At 34.3% G+C, this 25,066-nt stretch overlaps 1 protein-coding gene across 1 annotated transcript; it reads left to right on the forward strand.

The window, feature by feature from the left end:
* The first annotated feature begins 5,079 nt into the window (after window positions 1–5,079).
* Window positions 5,080–25,066, forward strand: LOC145584940 (uncharacterized). Its single transcript, XM_081641724.1, has 16 exons — window positions 5,080–5,710; window positions 5,804–5,887; window positions 10,103–10,243; window positions 10,374–10,444; window positions 12,219–12,312; window positions 15,612–15,689; window positions 16,827–16,893; window positions 17,374–17,459; window positions 17,602–17,652; window positions 21,235–21,282; window positions 21,470–21,590; window positions 21,680–21,860; window positions 23,617–23,754; window positions 23,857–23,969; window positions 24,152–24,223; window positions 24,315–25,066. The coding sequence occupies exons 1-16, from the start codon at window positions 5,492–5,494 to the stop codon at window positions 24,425–24,427; spliced, it is 1,677 nt and encodes a 558-aa protein (XP_081497850.1). The 5' UTR covers window positions 5,080–5,491; the 3' UTR covers window positions 24,428–25,066.

Genomic DNA, 25,066 nt, shown 5'->3' on the forward strand with positions numbered 1-25,066 from the left:
TTTATTCTTCTCATATTCATGTGCGCTTTCTGACTAACATACAATCAATATATTAATCCTAAACCTGTTTAATCTATGTTGGTTGAATATTAATGCACAAACAAAACTATTATTGGCGATCACTTGAATTAAAATCATACTAGCCTAAATAAAATTATTAATTATCTTATTAAGCGTGATTACAAGTACAAATTCCCTTTAATCCTGCAAGAGAGGGCGTGATCAAGCAATAACAATAATATATCAAGCAACATAATAATATATTGACACAACAAATCATCATCACAATAATAATCTCAATAAAGCATAATAATATTATTAGCAAGATCCTAGGCATGATATTAACAAGATTAATAACAAATCCTAGCATGTCATTAAACAATAAAAATAAAGTTTTAATCCCAACATGATACTATCATGATATTAGAAAGAATAAAAAGCAACCTAAACATGATACTAGAAAGCAATAAAAACATCCTAACATGATACTAGGAATTAATAAAACCTAAACATGCTTTCTAAAGAATAGGAAGTAAGCCAATTACTTACTTTGATGTCTCGTACCTCTTTCTACTAACGAAATACACACGTTAGTAACTTCAATGAAAATATTAAATCAAACAATTAATTTAAATAATTGAAATAGGGATTTGGGACCAAACCCTCAGAAATTATCAACCTTTCACGTCTAGAGCGAAGACAACTTCGAGCTTGGTTAGGTGTGTCCAGAACTTGTGAATGTGGTATGTTGTATTTGACAAGGGAAAGCTTAGAAAGAGGGAGAAGAATAAGCTATTAGCTTAGAGAGAGAAGAGAATTAGAAAGATGATTTTTGATGATTGTCAATGAATAAAAACGGGGAAATACGACCCTATTTATAAGAAAAATAGCCCGAAAATGATTAGAAATAGACCAAATCCCATCTGGAATAAAACTACCTATGTCGCGGTGCGACAGAGGTCCAGCACAGCGCGACAGCTTTGTCGTGGCGCGCTAGTTCTGTCGTTTCGCGATGGTTCACGCGTTTTCTAAAATCTGTACGGAATCCTTAATCTAATTAAATTCGATTTATTAACGGCCGTACTTATCTTTAAAAATCAGATTTAATCTCTTTGAAACACTTGTTTTAATCCAAATAGAATTCTTTATTTTCCAAAAACATAATTATTAATCCTAATTCCACTAGAACTTAAAATAACCTTCTAAATTATTCTAGAAGATTGAAATCAATCCTAGTAACTTTAGGAATATTAATTAATGGGCCCTCCACTAGATCATTGGGCCACATAAAACCATTTCAGGTCCAATTTAGTATTTTGGCCATAACTTCCTCATTATTCATCGGAATTGGGCTTATAATATATCGTTGGAAAGCTCTTTTCGAGCCCAATCCAATTACACCATTATTGACCCTTATCATGGACCAAAATAAATTGGACTGGATATTTTCATAAATAGAGTACATTTTCGAAAACAGAAAGAAGAGTTATTTATTAAAACAACCGCATCACAAGACTTTTCACACTTTCACTTCATTCGATAATCAATGATGTGAAAGATATTCATCACTGGGTTTGGTTTTTGGGGAGACACAATTAGGTGTCTACAGGTTTCATCAGCAATAGCTCGCATTATAATTCGTGTCGTCGTCGGCAATAATAGAATTTTAATGGAATAAGTACTCTCTGTAATTTTGTGGTCTAAATTTTTACCTATAAACTTTTTCTTGTTTATACTATGTCGAGTCATGTGATCACGCTTACGGTTTGAACAAGTATTCATATTTGTGAGTTGTGACAATTTGATTATTCATTGTTTTTCATGTCATGTCAACTCATTTTTATCTTAAATCATGTTAATAGACTTGGTTACTACAATGTTTTAAAGTTGTATATTAGCTCTAAGTGATTATGATCCTCATGTTTAACATTTTCTGTTGTATAGTACTGTATGTGATCAAGTAGGAGTTTTAATTTGTGATCAAGTAGGAGTTTTAACTCTAAGTGATTTGTGATCAAGTAGGAGTTTTAATATTTTCTGTTGAATAGTATTGTTTGGATCAAGTATTGTTTGTAGATCTTGTTGCATTGCTAGTATGATATTGGTGAAGTTCGCATATGCTATTGTTTTTCTAGTTGCTGCACATTGGTTGTTTAGTTGACTTAGATAATTATTATGTCTAATAGTGAATTACTTTATATATGTCAAATTTAAAAAATGACGAGTGCGAAGATGAAGTTGTTGAGATTGAATCTACTGGAGTTGTTGGAGTATGGAATGAAAATATTGAATCTTACCTTATAAGCTTGATATAGGAGGAGGTAAAAAAAAGAAAATAGACCAACAACTAACCACTCTAACCAAGCAAGCTTAATTGGAGGCTTATCAAGCAAAAACTAAAGGAGAAGACAAAAAAGGATTATAGTCAGGAACAACTTAAGAACAAATATAATCAACTAAGACAAAGGTGGAAGGAATTTAGTAAACTAGTACAAGAAACTGGAATGGGATACAATCCTATGACCTATCAACTTTCTGTTGAGGATACTGTACGGAAAAATTTGTATGAGGTAATTGTCAATAAGTTTATTTTGATTCTATTCTTTTATAGATCAAGTAGGGATATTTTTAAACTAATAAGCTTTTATTTTTGTGATATTTGATGTGAATGTATGATTGTTACAGAAACATAAGTCTGCTAAAACTTTTAGAAAGAAGGAATGTAAGCATTATGATAAATTATGCACAATTTATGGGGATACAACCGCTACTGGTGCTAGTTCACATCCTTCTACTAAAAGCCCTTCTGAGAGTGAGGATGAAGATGACACAGATGGAGAAGGGGGTGACTCAAGAAAACAATGTGAAGAGGGTCCTAAAAACAAAAAAATCAAGCCTAATGTCAATCGTAAGAAACTTAGGGATAGTGTTAATGTAGCAATGGCGGATGCCTTGGTTACAATGAGTGAAAATTCCAAGAAAAAACTTGAACTTATCGAGAGAAAATTTAATGGCAATGATGAAAGTGGGCATCAGTCCAAGGAGGATCATGATTTGCTCATGGAATTTGTAGATGCACTAAGTGCTCTTAAGGGAATTGATGAAGCTTCATTTGCAAAGGCAACCAAACTAATACTTGATGATCCATTGTGGAGGAAAATGTTTCTTAGATTTCCAAATGATAGGAAGATAGATTTTGTGCTCAACCTTTAAGCCTTATCTAGTTAGTATAAATTTTTTTCCCTTCAATAATGCATGTTTGAGTGTTTAAACTCAATTTAGATCTTGTCGTAAGTATGATTTTTTTTTTTTTTTTTTTTTTGGGATTTTGTATTTGGATTTGATTTAATATGAATAATAATGGTGATAATATTCTATATGCTTGCTTATAACATTTATATGTACTGATAATATTCTATTTGCTTGCTTATAACATTTATATGTAAAAAATGCAGATAGTTATGGATTTTGACATTGAAGATATTTTATCGGATTCTGATGAGGAAGATTTTCAACAAATATTGACAATTTATATTAACTTACAAAATAACGGGTTTCTTAAAAAGAAACCCTGTTTGCAAAGAATTTCAAAGTTAACAAGTCACCAATATGGTCCTAGAACTTCTTAACGGTCATCCAATGACATGTTATGATTTGCTTCAGATGACTCCTCAGATCTTTATTAGCTTGTGTGAAGAATTGAAAAAAGGGAAAAGTTGAAAGATTCCAAATTTATATCAATTCAAGAACAAGTTGCAATGTTTCTACTTATTATTTCTCATAATTCGAGGCACAGACTTATAGCGGATAGATTTCAACATTCCTTAGAATCTACTCACTGCCATTTTCGAAAGGTTTTGTATGCCATTGCATCATTATTGAAGCATTGGATTGTTCCTCTGGCATTTGATGAAACACCTCTAGAAATAAAAAATAACCCAAGATACTATCCGATTTTCAAGGTAATTTTTTGTCATAAATTTTTAATTTTTACATATTATCTATGTATTAATTCAATAAGTATGTAGTTTGAATTTAACGATTTATTACAGAATTGCATAGGAGCTATTCATGTATCAGCACGTGTGCCACAAGATGATCAAATTCCCTATCGTGGAAAAGAAAAAAAGCCTACGATGAATGTAATGTGTGCTTGCTCATTTGACATGAAATTTACATTTGTGATGGCTGGGTGGGAAGGTTCGGCAAATGATTCAAGAAGAGACCAAGTTTCCTATGCCTCCTACTAGCAAGTATTATCTTGTAGACTCAGGCTATACAAATATGCCAGGATTTCTTTCACCGTGTCGTGGAGAACGATATCATTTGCGTGATTATAGAGGAGCAACGAGCCCACAAAGGTCCTGAGGAAATATTTAATTATACACATTTTTCATTGCAAAGTGTTATTGAAAGATGTTTTAGGGGTATTAAAAGCTAGATTTCCCATTCTTAGAGATATGCCTTTATATGACTTAAAACGACAAAAATATATAATTTTGTCGTACTGTGTTATCCACAATTTCATAAAAATGTGCAAGGATGGAGATCCTTTGTTTATAAAGTATGCGGATGAAAATATCGAATTAGAAGATGCAATCAACAACAATGGATCCGAGGACCTAGAGACTCCTTCTGTAAGTCAACAAGAACTTCAAAGAATAGCTCAGTTTCGACATCGTTTGGCAACAAGATTGTGGGAAAGACAAAATTCACAATGAAAGTCTTCAACGAGATTTAAATATTACATTGCATTTGACTATTTTATTGTTACTTTTTTTTCGTAGTTGTTCCTTTAAATTTTGTTATAACCTTATTCAATCAATAAATTTATTATTGAAATATATGTATATTTTATTTTTTTAAAAATAAATAAGCAGCTATTAAAAAAAAAATAATAATAAATAATTATTGGTAGTATAAGAGTTGATTAAAGCTATAAATGATTTGGTAGTATTTTGAGAGTGGATTGTAAACTCAAAACTGAAAAATGAAAACAGTTTTTAAAAATAAAGAATCAAAATTGAAATAAGTTTTCAATTTTCAAAAAAACAAAAAACTGAAAACGATGTCAAACGAATCCCAAACTTTCCTTAATTAGACAAAGTACTGACCATACCTAGAAGGTGAAAAAGCCGGCAAAGAAGGGAACCCGTACTCGGCTTCGTCTTCACCAACGTGAGAAGACGGTGGACTAGCAAACCTGTGAACCTAGATACTAGTCGCCAGTGGAGACCTAAGAAGACACCCCCAGTTATTGAAACCCTAACCTACCTATACTCTGAAAAATCGAAGAGTATGGATTAGTCGGAGGAGAAAACGGTGTCCAACCCACGCTTGTAACCTTAACAGACTGCTCGCCGGCGACCTTAGAAGAGCAGCGACGCTCAGGCCACCGGCGACAGGGGAAAAAACGGGCAGGACTGTGCTCTGTAGCAAGGTTGTGTTAACGGTTGAAACTTGGAGAACCACCACAGGTTACAACAGTACAATGTGGTGGAAAACTACTTTAAAGTTTCCCTCCAAGGCCGCCAAAATCTCCCTCTTCCTCATCACCGCCACCGCCACCACCACCACCACCGCCACCGCCACCGCCACTGCCGACTCCTTCCCACTTTTCGACTCTTCTTCCCGTGCTATCACCGCTTTCTCCTATGATTTTCGTGCTCCTTTTTTCGCTTTTCGACGTTCTTCTTACACCTTGTTTACGGTCCGAATTTTTCTATTACTTTACATTTTAATTTGGTTTCACTGAATTCTGGCTCAATTGATAATTCTGTTGTGTTTCTTGTTGATTTTGCAGATTGCTTCAACCATATTTGATTACAAGTATTCGATTTATGGGCTAGCAAAGGGTTCGGATGAGTATCGACATACGATTTCTGAGGTAATTTATTGAATTTCTGCTTTCTTTTTCGGCTGTCAGCATTATTTTTGAATGTCCTACTTTTTAAACTTTTAATATATGGAGTACTTTGTTTCAATGTCGGGTTTTTGCGATGTAACTACTCCCTCCGTCCTATTTTTTTCCATTGCCAATATTTGGGTCAAACTTTGAAAAATTTGACCATAAGTTTCGGGTAATCATTAAAGATTATATTTTCATATCTTGTTGGATGCGTCGTATTGTATACTTTATTGACATCAAGTTTTCGTGATAAGGGACAAAGGGAGTAGTATTTAGCCCATGCAATTCACAGGTTAATTTTGGTGGTTCAATTGCATATTGGGATTGTATTTGATTGAATTTAAGCCAAAAAATGTGTGTACATACAAATTGTATCGTGGTACTCCCTCCGTTTCATAATATTAGTCCCATATGCTATTTTGGGTGTTTCAAAAAGATATACCCATATTGAATATATTTTATTTATAACTTGGTCTTTTTTTGGAATTAATAAGTTGTGGATTGATGACATGACTCTAAATAAGGAAATCTATACCTTAAATTATGCAATTATGATTTGTGCTTTCCTAATAAAAAATTAAAAAAGTTAAATAAGGTAAACTAATTATGAATTATGTTGTGCTTTAATGTTAGATTCCAAATATATTTCTTTTCTTATTTTATGTGATTGATTCCATATGGCACTAACATTATGAAACGGAGGGAGTAGTAGATTAAGCCTAGTAAAGGGAGTCAATCTAAACCTTGTAAAGGACACTATAGCACTATATATGTAAAATAGATGAAGGAAGCCTAGTGTAGGTAGTCAATCTAAACCTTGTAAAAGAGACTATAGCACTATCGATGTAAAACAAGAGAAGGAAGGCTAGTGTAGGGAGTCAATCTAAACCTTGTAAAAGAAACTATAGCTTTACTGTAACAATGTTTTTAAACAATAATGTCCTTAAATCATAATACAAAAACCTAAGATTAAATAATCATCAAGTGAAATATGAATATAAGAAATGGAAATCTTTATTAAATAAAAAAAAAAAAAACTATTGGTTTCATAGAAACATAATTGTAATTTGGAGAAACTAATCACAAATAGGGAGAAAATAGTATAATTAATTGCAAGAAACATAGGAATTCATTCTTGTCGATTTGGTTATGGCTCATATACACCAAGATAAATTGAATTGGTGGGAGAAAGAAAGAGAAATTTAACTTGAAAAAGATGAAGGTGAGAAAGAAAAGAAACTAGGAAGAGGAGAAGACATAATACAACAATTAAGGAATATTAGGAGTTTTTTGGGTTTTGAGGTGAAGCGACATATATGAAAATTAAATAATAAATAAAAAGAGAAGGAATTAACATAAAAGTGGAATAATAAGAGGGGGACACGTGACACTCTATATCGCTTGCAAAGATTCCTATTAAATAGTATAATCTAATTAGTTTGTGTGATTTTTTATTTAAAAGTTTTTTTTTTAAAAAAAAAAGTTTTCATTAGTATTTTATGTAAGAGACTTGGGCGGTATTGGTTTGAGCAGCGAGTGCATAATTCTCACTATGCACCGATGAACATCCAGACTATATTAAAGAACACATGAATAAAGTTAACATGCAATATTAGGCCTAATTTAACGAAAAGGTAACATAAATAAAAATCAACATACATTATTGTTACAAGATGAACTCAATCACAAGGTTAAGCTAAGTCCAAGATTGGTTTGTGTATTCTATGACGCCCTCTTTCATGAGAGCCCAAATGAAATGTGAACACAATTCCATATAGCATGGGCCTCTTCATACCCAATGCTAAATACTTACTTCGTAGTATTAGTTGACACACTTTGACTAACTTTTGTGATTTATAAATACGATAAAACAAAGTCATGTGTGATCTTGTTTCATTCGTATCCATGTAAATTTTATTTATATTTTTGTATAATTATACAATAATTAGAGTTATTAATCGTTGTTTAACTTGTGCATTAGCAAGCATGAAAAAAAAAGTGTTAACTAAAAAAATGGAGGTAGTATACCACTTGTAAGGAGGGGTTAAATGAGACTTAAACACATGAACTTTTTGTCAAGCCGACTCTTTAAACTATGTTAGAGGATCAACTCAACTTAAATTCATGGTTGAAGCCTAAGATTAATCTGTGTACTTTGTCAAATTGTCAATAATGGCTAAAACAAAAGAACATGAACCCTTAAAGAACATATGGGTTTAAATGAGAGAATGTAAACCATAAAAGAAATGAAGGATGTATAATTTAAACCCCGCGATGAACACGTCTAATCTCTATGCATAAACTACACTTTGTATTTAAAAAATTATTTAGTAAAAGACTATATTGTTGGTAAAATAATTGAAGTAATCAATAAACTATACAGTAAAAGACAACTTTAAGGATTTATAGATCTCCGTATGGAGGATACTAATGATGATTGTACACAATGTTCTTCGAAATTCGTGCACTCGAAATCAAAGGGTGGAGATCTTGAAAGGAACAATGTGTTTGTGTTTGTAGTGTTCAAGTTTCATAGCAATCTTCAATAATGTATTAGGGCTATTGCTTTGCTACAACTCACATGCTAGCGATAGCCCGTGAGCTACAGCTTGCACTAGCCGCACTTGATATTGCCTACTGAGCGATATAATAACTTCCTATGATTTGCATTACAACTTCAACAATCCCCTATGCAAATGGATTAGAAAATCATGAATTGTGAACAAATAGTATAAGAAAAGCTAGGTTGAATAGGCGTTAGTATCCATAGGTTTGAACTTAAACTCTTGGAAGTGAGGTATTCAACACCTACATTGTGAGTATCTAAAAGAAGGAACCTCATAACACATACTTGCTTTTAGAGCTTGAGCATCTCCACAATAGTTCTTTTGATTTGGCCTTATGAGTGCTTTAGGAAGACAAAGAACAATCTACCTTAGGAGGCCAATACTTCGCACTCACGTAGTTGATAATTTCAACCTCATCACCCACTTGTGTATCCATACCCATCTAATTCTCATTTTACCTTCCCCACCACCTACTTTAATCATTCCAATATCCACTTCGTATGTCAATTTAAGTTTTAATTTCAACACATATAATTACATGAAAGTAAAAAGTAATAACTTAATGTAGTTAAAATATGTTTACTTAAGTTATATACTTCGTTTTACTCCTAAAACCCACACCCGCCCCACCACCCATGACAGGTGCACTTTTTATTCCCATCCCTGCTTTACCACTTTTTATCCCCATCCTTGTCCCACTACCGACCAAACCTTCATCCATCCTTATCTAACTGGGGTGGATGTAGGGTGGGTCTCCTTTTAAACCTACCCCACTAGCATCCCTATTTTCATCTATCCCAAGATAGTTTTTACAATTCTACTTTAACAAAGGCTACATTATTATTATAATACCTTTTTTTTTTCCACTATCAATAAGCTATCACTTACATTCAATATAAATACCCCCACAATCTTCTATTATATTAACTTTCAATAATTAATGCCCTATTACTTCCTGTCGCCTTTGCTTTTCCAATAAAATATAACAACTAATATCCAAACAACTACTATATGCCGTGATAAGCATTAATCGAAGATGCGATGGAGGGTTTAGATTGTTAAAATTTCGCAATTTAGAGATTATTTGAGACCAGAAATTATTCAAGTAACAGCAAAATTTCTGTTTGCTCCTTCAATTGTAATGCTTCAAGGGTTCATTTTTATATGTCTTTGATCATGGTTGATTCTTATCCTCATTTCTTTGGTCTTAAAAGCTATGTGGGTATCACAATGGATGTTTTTTTTTACTCTTCATTGTTAATCTAAGGCAAAAATGTGATCCAATTTACTTGACTTTTGCTTTATGGGGCTTTAAACTTTAATGGGTCTACATTTGTAGATTAAGTATGGTGTAATTTTAGTGAGCTCCTTGTAGGAAAATGGACTCAGTACTTTGGTAGTGTGAAGGGGAGTAGCGTCAATCTTTGTAAGTCTGAAGCTTCATTGATATCATCATGAAGCTGTATAACATTTTGGTGTTAATCACTTGCTTCCCAACCAAAGTTACTGGATTTAAACTCTTTTTTTTGAGTATTTATGTCATTATGATTTTTGATATTTTTTATGGCATAAATCAAACAAGAGACTCATAGGAATGTGTGTGTTGATTTTTGTATTACCAATTCAGGTTCATCTGCGCTCTGCTAAGAGAATATTAAAGTTGTGTGAAGACAACAAAGGGTTTTATGTGAAAGCTGGTCAATTTGCATCATCTCTAAGACAGCTCCCAAAGGAATATACTATGACACTTTCTGTTTTACAGGATAAGGTTTGAGTCCAAATTTATTATTGTTTTGAAATTTGTTTTTTTTAATTGATTTCCTGCAACCTTCACAAAGACTTTTTGTATGCAGTCATGCATTTTATGTTGGATGCTAACGTTTTTTGTTGATATCTAGGCAGTTCCTTGTGATTTCAATATGATAAAAGAAGTGATCTGTAGAAATCTCAATTCTGAGATTACTGATATGTGAGTACATACCTGAATTGAAATATGATACTTCATTTGCTCTTGTTGGAAACTTACATTTATATGCCATACAGTTATATGTCCTGTTCATCAGCACCCAAGCTCTCTATGTTTCTATCTATTCTTTTGGTAAGAATGTTGTCCTGTTTATGTGAAAAGGGAATGCAAAGCTGTGAATATATCATTAGGAAGCAGTACTGGAATGGCTTGACAATTTCTAAAAGAGAGCGCAACATGGATGAATCTTATTAGTCTTTCTCTTATAATTTCTTCTACTTCATTCTTTGATACTTGCACCATTTGGACTTTTAGGCTATTCACAATCTTTTTGTCTATATCATTTGGGATTTTGTTAGATTTGGGATTTTGGGGTAGGGGCAGACCTTAGAAATCCCTGAAGAGGGTGATTGAGAGTGATTTGGGATTGAGGAAAATATGGTGTTGCATGTGCTTTTTTTTTTTTAACTACTTTTTTATGCACTTATTATTTGTGCCACACTCAATTTTTTTTTGTACTTTTCTCTCTTTTTAATGTACTTCATGTACTTTCTCCTCACATTTCTTAATTCTTTTGAAATTTGGCAAATGGAAAAACAATATGGGACGTAGGGAGTAGTATTTACTTTTTATTAACTCAACTTGTGTTTTCCAAATTTTACTTATTTCTTTTGTTATTGTTTTTTCAAACCTGTATATTTTATTACTAACATGTTTTTCCTCTCCTTTTGTATCCTCTTATCACTCTTTTAAAATTCTCGTAAATTTTATTTGTATACTCTTTCTGGTATTCACTTTACACATTTTTTTATGACTTTTATTTAATTGATAATTTTGCTATGCTCTTTTTCTCTTCGGACGGTTTCTTATGACAATTCATGTTAAATAACCCCTAATCATTTTGGGACTAAAGCTTTGTTGTTGTCATCGTCATCGTTGCCTTGATATATATGCTGTAAAAACACATTTAACTTTTAAAAATTTGTACTAATATATAATTAAAGATATTCACGGTCAAAGTTATACAGTAGTGAGCATGAAATTCAAATGGTGTCCCCCCCCCCCCCCCCCCCGCCCCAACCTTTTTTTGTTTTTTTTTCCTTTTTAAGAAAACGGCAATGGATATCACTAGTACTGTTCTGTAATCTGGATTAGTAGATAGGATATGGGCATGGACTAATGGAGAGACAGGTATATGACAAATTACATGCAGGAGACTAGTAATCCATTATAAAATTAACTTGATTAACTTCATTTCCAGATCAAAAGGCTTTCAAACAATAAAAATAAAAATTCACTCGATCCCAAACACTAATAAAGTCATCTGATCCAAAAGTTGGCCCAAAGCTAAACATGAACACAAGAAGTTTTAAAAGAATATATATGTCCATATGGCTAATCAACGCATCAACTTCATGGATATGATGTCATCCCTGCCCAAATGATACATCTAGATTTAACTAGAACTTCATTTGCTAGGAAGGGTGGTGGACGTATAAAAAAGATAAATTAAAAATTGAAGCAGATATGACAATTTCAATTTGAATTAGTGTTTTTTCATAGTTCATTTCGGTGAAATATTGCCTGAAGGTCTTAGCAACAGAATGCGTTATTGAATGTTGAAAGATTTGGTTATGTGGTTTTAGTGCTCAAATATTAGAGATTTTAAAGTTCAAGTGTGCTAGAATAATTATCTGTGGAATGCAAATGTATCCCCTCTTATCCATTGGGATCCTTCTAGTTGTCAAACTCACTATTGCACTCATGCGTCTTTCAGATTTCTCTTTTTTGATGAGCAACCACTCGCTGCAGCTTCAATTGCTCAAGTTCATCATGCTGTCCTGAAAAGTGGGGAGGAAGTTGCTGTGAAGGTCAGTCTTGTGTTTCTTTCATACCAGGATCTTGTAAAATGTAGGGGCAAATCGAGGAATTGACTTTTAGCGTGACTTAAAATTATAGAAGAAACTAAAGGTCATAATATTTCAAAATGTGCATGACATAAAGTTCAAATCAAATTTAATTCATAATATTTCATAATTTTGTTTAAATTCAATTCATAAATTTATTTTTAGTCTTTTGAAAATTTCAGAACAGTAAAGTATTGGTTAAAATTTGCAACCAATCAATGCATCCATACATCCACATAAGCATATTGTTAAAGTACATATGAAAGTAGTGACCTTCTTCTTCTTCTTCTTCGCCTTGAATGCCTTAATCCCATTAGTGGGGTCGGGTACATGAATCTACACGAGAACTTTCCAGAAGGTCACCCATCCTAGTACTACTCTCAATCATTGTGGCTCATGCCAAGCGATGTGACAAAGCTTTACACTGGTTGTCACTGGCCACCGTAACCCTCCTTATTTATTTAGGCTTGGGACTAGCAGCGCAAAACCCACTCTAATTTCAAAGTATAGTTACATTACAATCTTTTACATATTATCGTATACTTACATTACATGATTACAATCTATTAAAAGAAATACATTCTATTTTTTTGTATTTATATTATATTTCCTTCATTATACATCAAGAATTTGATTTGAAGATAATATACAAAATGGGTGCTGAGCACGGAAAGAAAACCACCATGAAGATCTCCTTATTTAGTAAAAAAAATTATAATGCAAACATGTGGTGTCTCCCATAGGGAAAGGGAATTCTATCAATTTTTGCTTAATCTTAAAAAGAATTATCTCAATAAACGGATGATGTCGATGCGAGTCTCTATAGATGTAGTGTTAAAGCTACAATCTGTCTCCTAATTGATAAATTTTTTTGATGCTATAAACTATCTAGGTGATTAAGGATATCCTTAGGCGAAAATATTAATACCATCAATGAACATGGTAAACTCCTCTATTGTGATTTAATTGTTGTGTGATGCCTTAGAACTGACGTGGTGGAGAAGAGGGTGGATGGAGCCAAGACCGTTAGCTTGATCTTGGAGGCTGAGTTTGCAGGGACTATATGGTGTTAACCATCATAGAGGAAGGCACCAAAGGGGTAGCCTATTTATATGGAATAACTCCCATCTTTAAAATTGTCTTGAGAAGTGGGGGAAAAGATAAAGCATTTAGATTTTGAAGCATCTAAACGAGTCTTAGTAGTGGGTAAAATAACATAAGAATTGGGGGATAATCCTTTTCCTTTCCTTTTTGACTTACCACACATACATATCTGTGTTATGTGCCAACAACCAACCATATCGTTCCATGCTCACAAGATCAAGGAGGGAAAATTTGTGCAACTTCTTTAAAGAGGTCAAGTCGATCCCTACGTGCTTAGTAAAGATGGTATGCTAAGCGAAGAAGTTCTCTATCACTAGTTCTAAGTTTGACTTGTGCTGAGAAGGAGGTTGATTACTTAAGTGCTAACTAAGTGGGTAATAGTTATAGTTATTGCAATCCATCATTAGTTAAGTTCCGATTTTTGTTGAGGAGGAGGTTAATTGTTGTTTGATCAAATGATGCATTAATTGGAAAAGATCATTAGTGTTTTTTTACGAGAGCCAATGATGATTCTTCCACCCATATTGTATGTGTTGGTGTAAGGATTATGTTGTCTCTTCCAAGCTGCATTTTTAAGAGCATTGGCTTGTTCAATTGCTTTCTCATCATCGTTAGTAAGACATTCTATCACCCCACATATTTGACATGGCGCTACCGTAGGTGACTTATGTTGGAGTTGATCAACCTTTTGAGTTGGTGCCTGAAGTGTGCTAGCCAACATAGTTATTGCATAGACATCTTCTTTACCTCCCTTTTATAGCAGTACGTGGATGGTTGGATGCTTGCTATCCTTGGTTGCATCTTCTGAATTCGTTCCTTAGCATCAGTTGTATTCTTTTCTATGATTGAACACTCAACAGAACATCAACATATTCATCAACATTTGGGATCATATGATGAGAGCATTCTCATTAGAATTTCACTGAGAAGGAACTAGCCAATTTGTCCCAAGTATCAACCTTTTGTCCACTCTTTTGTTTTATTCATAGAGAGAAATATAATAGGTGAAATCTGATTGCAAATTTGGAGACATTGTTAATCTTTATTGCATCACACTTCTCAAAGAAACCAGCATTTTGGCTTACAGGGCAATCATTGGGAGAATCTCCAAATGAATTGTTGGAGATAAACTTGTTAATTTTGGCATCAGTTTGCAGCATTGATGGCTGGTGTAACAAAGCTAATTAGCTTAGTGATATTTGGTACACCGTATTCCCACTAAGATGTAGCTGCTCACTTCTTTTTTTCCTAATCTGTCTTTTTCAACTCCCTTTTTTACATAGAGTAGCTTCAAATATCAAATAACAAGGAGCAATCGCCACATTAACTTATTAAATCATAAGCAATGTGATCCTAATATCATTAATCACCGGCAACGATGCCAAAATTTAATACTCATGTCAAACTCCTAACAAAAATTATGTTTTAACTGGACCTTCTAGTTTGTAATAAGAGGGTCTAGTTTGTCCCCGTATTTGTTTCCGTGCAACCTATTGACCCCCAAAACCTCTAAAAGCATGTTTTTGGCATGAAAACCGAAGAATTTTATTTTTAAAATGTTAGATTTAATAGATTTGGTGGTGAAATCTATTTTTTTTTTTTTTTTTTTGTCTTTTTTGGGTGGTATTTTAAAATAATTTTTTTGGGTGGTACTATCAATAAATGGGTTATTTGTGAGCGGTAAAAATTTCCTTATATATTTTTTTTATATCATTATATTAAAGTAATACATCTTTATTTTATACAAGTATATTTGCCCTCTGTCCCTAAATATAGTTCCCATTTTAATTTTTGGTGGTCCTAAATATAATTCTTATTTCCTTTTTTACCATTTAGTATTTTATCCTCCCATTTCTTAATTCCCTTGTTATTTCCAAACAGGAACTATGTTTAGGAACTATGTTTAGGGACTGAGGGAGTAATTTTTAACATGATAAAATAAGATAGATATAAAACTAAATAATTTTTACGCCTTCATAAATTTTATGCATTACATTGAAAATCTCGTATTTCCTTTTACTATTTTCTATGAATGATGCAACACAAATTTATTTATTTTGGCTTTTCTTTTGTGCAAATTCTCATTATGCTCATAGTGTCATAATAAAATTGGGAACAATGATTGGTTTAATGAAATAATTTTTTCTACTTTTCTACAGGTGCAATACCCTGGATTAGAGCGGCTGATGGAGTTGGACATCACTATCATGTCTTTTGTCTCACATGTTGCTGCTTGGGTATGAACCAAATTACCTGTAATAATTACTGTACAACTCCCACAAAGCAGGATGATTTCTTTGGAATTAGCAGTAAACTTGAAGCTTCTTATGTTGCAATCTAAATTTCTTTGTGACAACAATAGTTGAATAATTATCTCAGTGAGGTACATTGCTGTGGTCCTATATATTAATGGTGTTGTAAAGCTTGTACTCCAACCTCATTGGTATAGAATTATATTTCTTTGCTGTTTTATGAGGTAATCACCTACTGATAAGTACTACTCTACCTTTTGATTTATTCATCATAAATAAGAATTACTCAAATTTGTTTTAATTTGATTTTTGATTTTTGATTTAATTTTTTATTTGTTTTGGTGTTTAAAGAGTCACAAGGGCGGGTGATGAGAATTGATCCCAGGATCACCTACAACCGGGAGAAAAGCTTTAACCACTTGAATTATAGTTTACTATGCCTAGGATTGATTAAAATTGCAAATTTGTCTACAAAATGTGTGTGGGGGGGGGGGGGGGGGGGGGGGAGGGGTGCACGATTGTGGATGCATTTGCATTTGAGCATTGCCTTTCTTGGTATGAGCTTCTTCTCTAAATTCATCTTTTAGAGAGAGAGAGAGAGAGAGAGAGAGAGAGAGGGAGAGAGAGATAGAGAGAAGGGGGGGGGGGGGGAGGTTGTGGATGCCTAGGTATTTGTTCATTTACTTTACCATTGCCTTCCTTGAACTGTTTAAAAAATGAGAACCTTTCGATTTGATCATACTATGCTTTTGTGCATTTACGTGTATGTGCATCTAAACCCATTGTTTAGCAAGTGGGAAGCTTTTTGCAATGTTACACGAATCCACATTTCTCAAGGATCATTAAATGATAGTCATAAAGCATGTGTGCCTAGGCACATTACCTTTCATTTTGTTAAAGTTTAGTCAATTACTTAAAAGCTACCAGGTTGTCTGATTCTTTATATTTTTCCTGTCAATCTTCAGACACAATTTGGTTCATGTAGCCAACCTCACTTTTGGGATTAAGGCTTTGATTGATTGATTGATTGAATCTTCTGACACTTATAAACCAATTTAAGCCTGTTTTGTTCAACATCTCGCTATTGGCCTAGCTCATTTGTCTGATTCTAGTTTTCTTCAGATATTTCCAGAATTCAGATTTGGATGGATTCTTTCAATGTTTAAAGAGGCCATTTCTGCGGAACTTGGTCAGTAGCATATTTATGGTACATTGATTTCATGTGCCACAAAATTAACATGTTTGCCTGTGGATGTATATCTTGATTAGCATTCTCTACTCTCTGCAAATGAGTTTGTGCTCATCAAATGACTAGAAAGCAAGATGTTATGTGTATTCATTTGTTCTACTGTCGGTTAAGGCATATTACCTTTATGTTAACTCTTGTTGAAGGTTGGAAGATTTAGCTTAACACACTATCTTGTTTTATATTAAGGTGAATGATGGTTACTGACATCTCATGCTTTTATTGGAAATACCTCCTTGCCCAAAGAATTGTTCCCAGTAGTGTAAGACCACCTGTTCTGCCCATTCAAGGGGATAGATTTACAGTAGCTGTCTTTCTTTTGATATTGTGTATGCTGATGTATTTTTATCAATAGGTTTTTTCCATGTTATCAAAACTTTTCTTAAGATTTTTTAATCTCTACTTTTGTTTGGGACTTTAAAGATTTCATTCAGGAAGCAAGGAATTCTGAGAGGACTGCAAAGAATTTTAGAAACAACAAGAAAGTCAAGATCCCGCAAATTTTTTGGGTGCAAATCTGACTTAATTTTTTCGTTGTTGCTTGTGTTGTCTAGGCTGATATTTTTTTTACTGTATCTTTGTGTTGCATTATGAATATTGCAGTTTTGTTCTTGGCTTCTAGCTAAACAAATAATTCTACTGTTTATTCAGGATTTGACAACCAGCCAGGTATTGACCATGCAGTTTTGTTTGGGGCAAAAGGTAATCTATGTTAAACCTTTAAGTGGTGGAAATTATATGGCAGTATAACACTTTAACTGATAAACAATAAACTGGAGTCTTAGCTTCTTTGATTTGGTGATTGAAAATTTTCCTTGTGGTATCATTCAGAAATTATCTTAATGTAAGACAGTGGAAACTGAAAAAATAAGTGTAATTTACCAAATTCCTTATTGTGCAGAATAATACTGAATTTTACCATTTTAGCAACTTAGTTATCATTCTGAAACTATCTAAAGTTGAATGCAGGCAGTGATGGACTGTTAATACCTCGTCGGATGGTTTGCATCAGATTCAAGTGTTTGGTTTTTTTGAAAATAATCAGTGGAATATAAGACCTCATTTCAGGATCTCATATACATAAATAGCATGAATTTTAAAAACATAATATTATAAGATCCATGGATCTTCTGGCTGGTACCTTTAACACAAACAAATAAATTCAATTGTTTCTCTAAGATTAGTATCCAGTTATCCACATAGTATGATCGAACCGCAACTAATTGATCAACAAGGAGGAGAGTTTCTCAAACTCTTCTCTCACACAAATCAAATGGCAGTAAAACGATTCAATCTTTAGTCAATTAAATCCCACACATAGGATGTTTAACTACCTTATTGAAAGATATGTTTGAATTTACAAACTAAGTTTGCTATTTTAAGGGAAGCCTAGATTAAGCAAATCCTTCCTTCAAATAAGGTGGCCGGCTAGGCATTGCCTAGTACACAACTGTTGAGCCAATGTTGTCAGTGCGTCCATGGAGAATGAACTCTGTAATTAATCATATCTAATTTAAGAAATGATAAAAATTGTGAATGAGTGGAGAAGTTTAGGAGAGGAAAAAAAAAGGGAAATTGTGGAAAATAATGTGAATTCTTGTGAGGTGCTCCTGTGTTTTAGACAATTTAACTTTAGTCATTCCTTACCATTTTAGTTATTATAGAAGCTCTTCAGGTAGATGTAAATTTGTTTTAATTATAATTAGGGTTACTAAATGCCACAATATAATTACTCTAACTATGGTATTAAATGACCTTTTTACCTTATAAATTTATACTTTTTTCCTTTCTTTCTCATCCCTCATTCAATTTATACACTGCTAGGATTTAGTAAGAAAAACAGAGAGAATTCAAGCAAGCAAGGAGAAGAAAATTAGTAGCCAAGATATTTGTATTGCAATCAGAAAAATCACAACACAATAGCCTTCTTTCGAGAGGAAGGTTCTCTCCCAAGCAACCCAACAATATTTTTCTAGATACCTTCCCCCTACCCGATTAACAATATTTATAATCAGAATTAAGCATAACAAACTCAATTATTACAGCTAAACAAAATAACAAACTATTTCCAGAATTACTCTTGTGCCCTCAAGCAGCATCAGCAACTTGCTTAGCCTTGGGCCTTCTCCTTGCATAAGTAAAACGGACCTCAAGCGTAGGATAGTCTCTTGCAATAACTCCCACCCAAAGTTTCACCTTGTCCTCAAGGTGGAAGCAAGGAAACCTTAAGTTGACTTCATCAAAGAACTCCCAAGTAGCCTCGAATTCTTGCAGCCCCTTCTAGTGAATTAGCACCTCCATGGCAGTTTGGGAATGCCTCACACTAAGGACAGCCTCTGGTTCCACCTCCAAAACCAAATGAGCAGACAAGTGCTGTGTAGGGGTGTGATGAACGCGAGCCTTCTTCAATTGTGAAATGTGAAAGACAGGATGAATCTTGGCATGAGGAGGCAGCTGCAGCTTGTAAGCTACACTCCCTATGCGCTGAACCACAGGATGAGGGCCGTAGAACCTAGGAGACAGCTTGTCTTTGTCCTGCGCACCAAGGACTTTTGTCTATAAGGCTGTAACTTTAAGTAGACCAAGTCCCCAACATTGAATGACCCCTTATGCTCATGAAACCTCATATAAACCTGAGCCTCTACCAAGTGGTACTTAAGATCATCAAGCATGGCATCTCTCTCTTGCAGCTGCTCTTCTACAGAAGAAACTGAGGTACTCCCACCAGAGAATCTAACCAAGTGAGGAGGGTCACGCCCATAGAGTGCCTTGAAAGGAGTCATTGTCTAATCTCTGACCATGATTCAGGCGAGCCATTGTCTTCTCCAGCAAGAACCGTCACTACTCTGATACCAAATTTGCTAGGATTTAGTAAGAAAAACAGAGAGATTTCAAGCAGGGAGAAGAGAATTAGCAGCCAAGATATTTGTATTGCAATCAGAAAAATCACAACACAATAGCCTTCTTTCGAGAGGAAGGTTCTCTCCCGAGCAACCCAACAATATTTTTCTAGATACCTTCCCCCTACCCTATTAACAATATTTATAATCAGAATTAAGCATAACAAACTCAATTATTACAGCTAAACAAAATAACAAACTATTTCCAGAATTACTCTTGTGCCCTCAAGCATAACTAACTCTGTCCAGCTCATCCTTAAGCATCAGCAACTTGCTTAGCCTTGGGCCTTCTCCTTGCATAAGTAAAACGGACCTCAGGCCTAGGATAGTCTCTTGCATTCACACTTGGGGTATGGCTTGCTGTTGAGTTTAGTAATCTTTTTTCAGTCCAACTAAGTACTTCTTTTGGGTTTGGGGGAAGTGAAAACATGTTTAAGGAGTTTAATCAGTCCATGATTGGGGCGAACCTTGCCTTCTTAATATATATCCACACTTCTAACAAAATTCTCACCAAGATGATATCTTGGGGGATTGTGCTTTAAATTTGTGAAAATAATATTTTTGTGTTGTCATTTTAGCAGCCCAAACTCACTACACGATATCAATTATTTGTGATTCAAGCCCGCTTGTCCCCACCTCAATTAACTCGGTCATTACAAGCCCCTGATCACCCACACTCCATTGCCAATAGATTAGAGTGCCCATTGCTCTACAAAGGCTCACTTGTACTGGTTCGTGCTCAGAATCCTCACTTTCACACAAGACTTGTGCCCATATCAACAAATAAGCAAGAGCATGGCGCACGATTGGTTGCCATTACACAAAGATACAAACTTGCATGAAGTGATTTAAGAGCTAAGCTAAGATAATCAAACCCTAACTAATGAACCAGTAGTTGTAGGTCTTAAAATTACTTGGAAGACTTGTATTAAACATAGAATGTCAATCAATAATCATTAAGCGATTTTGAAAATAAACGGCAGCTTGAAGATCGACTCAAATGTGCACTTTCAATCAGGAGAGTCTACTAGTGTGTGCGTGTGAGTGTGCAATTTACATATATTTTTTTTAGTTTTTTTATAATATATATATATATATATCTTGTAGTCACTAATAAAGCATATGTTGTTATATGGTGACTAAATTTAGCTCTTAACATAAAATTGGGCCTCCCCTCTCCAATATCCTTATGTTAAATATATAAGATCACTATATACTTCTAATGCATATTTTCAAATGCATGTACACCATGGAAACATTTATTTATGCTTGACGTATGGGCATCCATAGTTTTGTATATAAATATTATACTATGTTACTTGCATATTTTTCTGTGCTGTGGTATTTTTATGAGTCATCAAGTACTCATTGTGTTAGATTTCAGGTTGATGACCTGGAATATCTGAAAAAAACGGGAATGGATCCAAGAAAGGTTCACTCCTATGTCTTTTATTATTTGCCATCTTACTCTTGTGATTGGTAGACCAAGTTTTTACTCCGTATAAAAAGTCTAAATGAGCAGTGAAAGAGATTGGTTGTTGGTCTGATTTTGATTCAGATTCTTTTGTTGATTTGAGTGAAATATATGTTCCTGAGCTTTTGATCAAACATCATTTCAGGTTGCGAAAGCTCTGGTTGAAGTTTTTGCTGATATGGTATTTATCCATGGCTTTGTTCATGGAGATCCACATCCTGGAAATATCTTAGTTTCTCCAAGTGGTCAGAATGACTTTACTTTGGGTATGTCATCTCTGTTTGCAGTTTGTGATTAGTTTTCGTTGTGATTTGTGAATCTTGTGATGCATTCTCATGCCATGGGAAAATTCCAGTTCTATTAGACCATGGAATGTACAAGGAACTAGATGAAGGATTCACAAGGAACTATTGTCGGTTATGGAAGGCATTGATTCTTCGTGATATTGATGAATTACTGCATACTGGTGAATCACTCGGTATTGGTAGTTATGCTATATATTTACCCATTATATTCACTGGGAGAACAATAAACAGGTAAATATATCGTCATTTTTGGTTTTAATTATGAAAAGTATACGTGTATGCTTCTAACAATCTAACATCCAACAATATTTACGGTAACAATTTAACATCCAACAATAGTTGCTTATAGAGTCTCCATTGCAATTGTGATGGGAATGTTTATGACTTGACTAAGTCATTGTCTAACATGAAAATCAAGCCTTTAGAGGAAGGGTGCCTAGCCAAGGAAAGGTACCAAGTAAGGTCAAGGGCATTGGGGCTAGACTATGACCCAGAATGCCTCTCCAAGCTCATATGCTCAAAATGAATAGGCTCTTTAAGCACATGGAACTACTTGGAATTCCTCTTGAGGATGAAATGACAGCTCACATCTTACTTAGCTCACTTCACTGGGGCTATGATATAGTTACAGTGCAAATGTTGGCCAAGAAGAAAGCACACACACACTAGGTGAGCTAGTGTAACTACTTTGTAGAGCTGATTCATTGTCATGTGGAGCTACACATATGAATTGACTCTACGAAGTACTTGCTCTAGCTCACCTAGTGAGTGTGCTTCCTTCTTGGCCAACATATGCTCTCTAAGCATAACATAGCCCGAGTGAAGTGAACTAAATAGGATTTGAGCCGCCATTTCATCCTCAAAAGGAATTATGAGTAGTTCCATGTGCTTAAAGAGTTTAATCATTTTGAGCACATGAGCTTAGAGAGGCATTCCGGGTCTTAGCCTAGCCCCAAGGACCTTGGACCTTACTTGGTGCCTTGGTTAGGCACCCTTCCTCCGGAGGCTTGATTTTCATGTTAGACAATGACCTAGTCAAGTCATAAACGTTCCCATCACAATTGCCACGGAGACTCTTTGTGACCCTCACATTGACAACATCCTCAATAGCATGTCAGGTGAGTACGTGAGGAATTTCTTCCAATCATTTGGAATAGAGTTCGCCATCGGCTCAGTCACCTCAGTTAGAAGCTTTCAGAACTGAGTCCTTTGGTGTAGTAGCTTGGAAGGGGAGAATCCAAGACATACTCTAAGGAACTATTCCTTAGTGTCTTGTGAAGCTCTCCCTCCCATTCAAGAAAGTTGGTCAAATTCAAGTTTACCTTCAACTTGTTCGGAAGTTTTGGTTTCATGTTGTTACTTGCAGACGTTTACTACAAATGAAAAGAAATGCGATGAATAACCACTCATAATCCTTATAAGTTTGAAAGAAAAACATATTTGCTATTTTCAACTCATTAACGTTTTATTCACATATGCATAATTTGTCCCATAAAGCGATAATAAAGCGATTCCAAGATCCAAAAAACAATAAGTATTTAAGCATGTTTTGGCTTGTCTTAAAACTTATTTTTTAAAGGTAAGCAATCCAATTCCTAATAGTTCCAAACTACTCTTAGTTTATAAGTCGCATCTAATGCATTTCATGACTTATCCTGTTTGTCACAACCTCTAAGGACTCCTTACCGATATTGTTGAGTTTAACCAATACTAACGTGTATGTCCAATATACCTTACTTCCCTAAGAAAATACAATGCATAATTAAGCTTTAACCAACTCTATAGATCACTTGACTTTGAATCTTGCCATTTTTTTAAAACAAGCACATACCTTGTATAAAGAGCCTGATTTTTCCTTCTTTTTTTTTATTTTATTTTTTTTATAAATATATTTAGGTATATAACTATTCTGTTTTGATGTATTATTGAAAGCTTAGTTGTAGTTTCTCATTATTGTTAGTCATTTTCCTTACATGTATGGACACAGTAAAGCAGGACTCGGAAGAGAGATTTCCAATGGAGAACGAAATATTGTCAAGCAGGAGCTCAAGGCTCTTTCAATGGATGACATTTCATCATTCATGGAATCCTTGCCGGCTGACTTTTTGACAATATTGCGTACAGAGTATGTGTCAAGTCTTTTTTTTGTCATATCTACAGGCAATGATGCTGCAGTAACATTTTTAATCCCTCTTTTTTTTTTTTTTTTTTTTTTTGCCAATTTCAGCGGCATTCTTAGATCTATACTCAGCAAATTAGGTACATCCCAAAGTGTTCGGATTCTAACCTATGCCAGATCTGCTATACATGGTCTTTCTCCAATCAAAGAATTTGAGCATGGTAAAATTTAGAGCCGTTTTAGTACTTATTAATGCATAGTCTTCTTCCCAGTGAGTATATAGAGTTGGTTATTCCCTGCCAATGCTTGTGAAAATTGTGATAGTATGATTTATATTATGCTCAGTTCCTTGTCTTAGGCACGTTAAATCATCAGAACGTCAAGTTAGTTGATTTTTTCTCAGGTTCTACATTGGATTTTTTTATCGCCAGAATCAGGATTAAATATAATTATCTTCAAATTAAATGCCTTCTTGGTAAGACTGCAATTACTACTTACTTCAGTTAGACACGATTGCCAAAATAGTTTCAGTTGAGATGAAATTATCTAAGAATTCTTCCCTGTAGGTGTGCTGGGGCTGCTTTCATGGATAGAAGATACTAAACAGATATTAACTAAGAGCTTGAAGAGATTGCTAGCTACCGCCAGATATCTATATCTGCCTCATGCAAACCACTGATTTCATGTTGTATGCTCTTCGTCTGGAAAAACAGAGCTATTCTTTTGGTTTTGTTATAAGGTTTACTTTTTCATATAAGTGGTTTCATCTCCACTTTGTTTTGCTAGTCCATGACTGGCAATATGTGGTGCTATGTGCTGTCCACATGAGTATGAGTTCTGCAAAACTGGCTTGAAAATAGTTATTATGAATGAGCTTGAATTCATGTCTATATGCAGAATTTGTTCTCTTATTTCTCACAAACATTTTCACAATACATATTGAAATTGAAATCCTGCCTTACATATGGACATATGGTTACTGGTTAGGTGGCCGGAATGTTTTTATATACTTCGTATAATTTTTTTGAGAAGAAAAGTTGTCCTCTCAGTATATAATATGTGGAGCATAATGGCTCTTCAGGTTTACATCAGGCAGCAGCAACTACATACAGTGCATAGCAATGTGAGAAATATGAAGCTGGTTCAAGTGAGCAAGCAGCGCAGACCTGATTGATTCAGGTTGTTAGAGCTTGTTATCCACCACATGTTTTGATTGGATATTTTGTTATATATATATTTTCATCTATGTTACAGATGTTATAGATAGGGTAGCAGGCAGCTGTGTTTAAATTTTCTTTTGCAATTCTGACCACAGTAT

Source organism: Chenopodium album, chromosome 16 (genome assembly GCF_948465745.1).
Source record: "Chenopodium album chromosome 16, dcCheAlbu1.1, whole genome shotgun sequence".
NCBI lineage: Eukaryota > Viridiplantae > Streptophyta > Magnoliopsida > Caryophyllales > Amaranthaceae > Chenopodium > Chenopodium album.

Excerpts from the sequence above, each read along its gene's own strand:
- LOC145584940 (XM_081641724.1), top strand. The coding sequence starts at position 5,492 with ATGTGGTGGAAAACTACTTTAAAGTTTCCCTCCAAGGCCGCCAAAATC. Across the intron at positions 5,888-10,102 it reads ATCGACATACGATTTCTGAG|GTTCATCTGCGCTCTGCTAA; the intron begins GTAATTTATTGA and ends TTACCAATTCAG. Across the intron at positions 17,653-21,234 it reads AGTTTTGTTTGGGGCAAAAG|GTTGATGACCTGGAATATCT; the intron begins GTAATCTATGTT and ends GTTAGATTTCAG.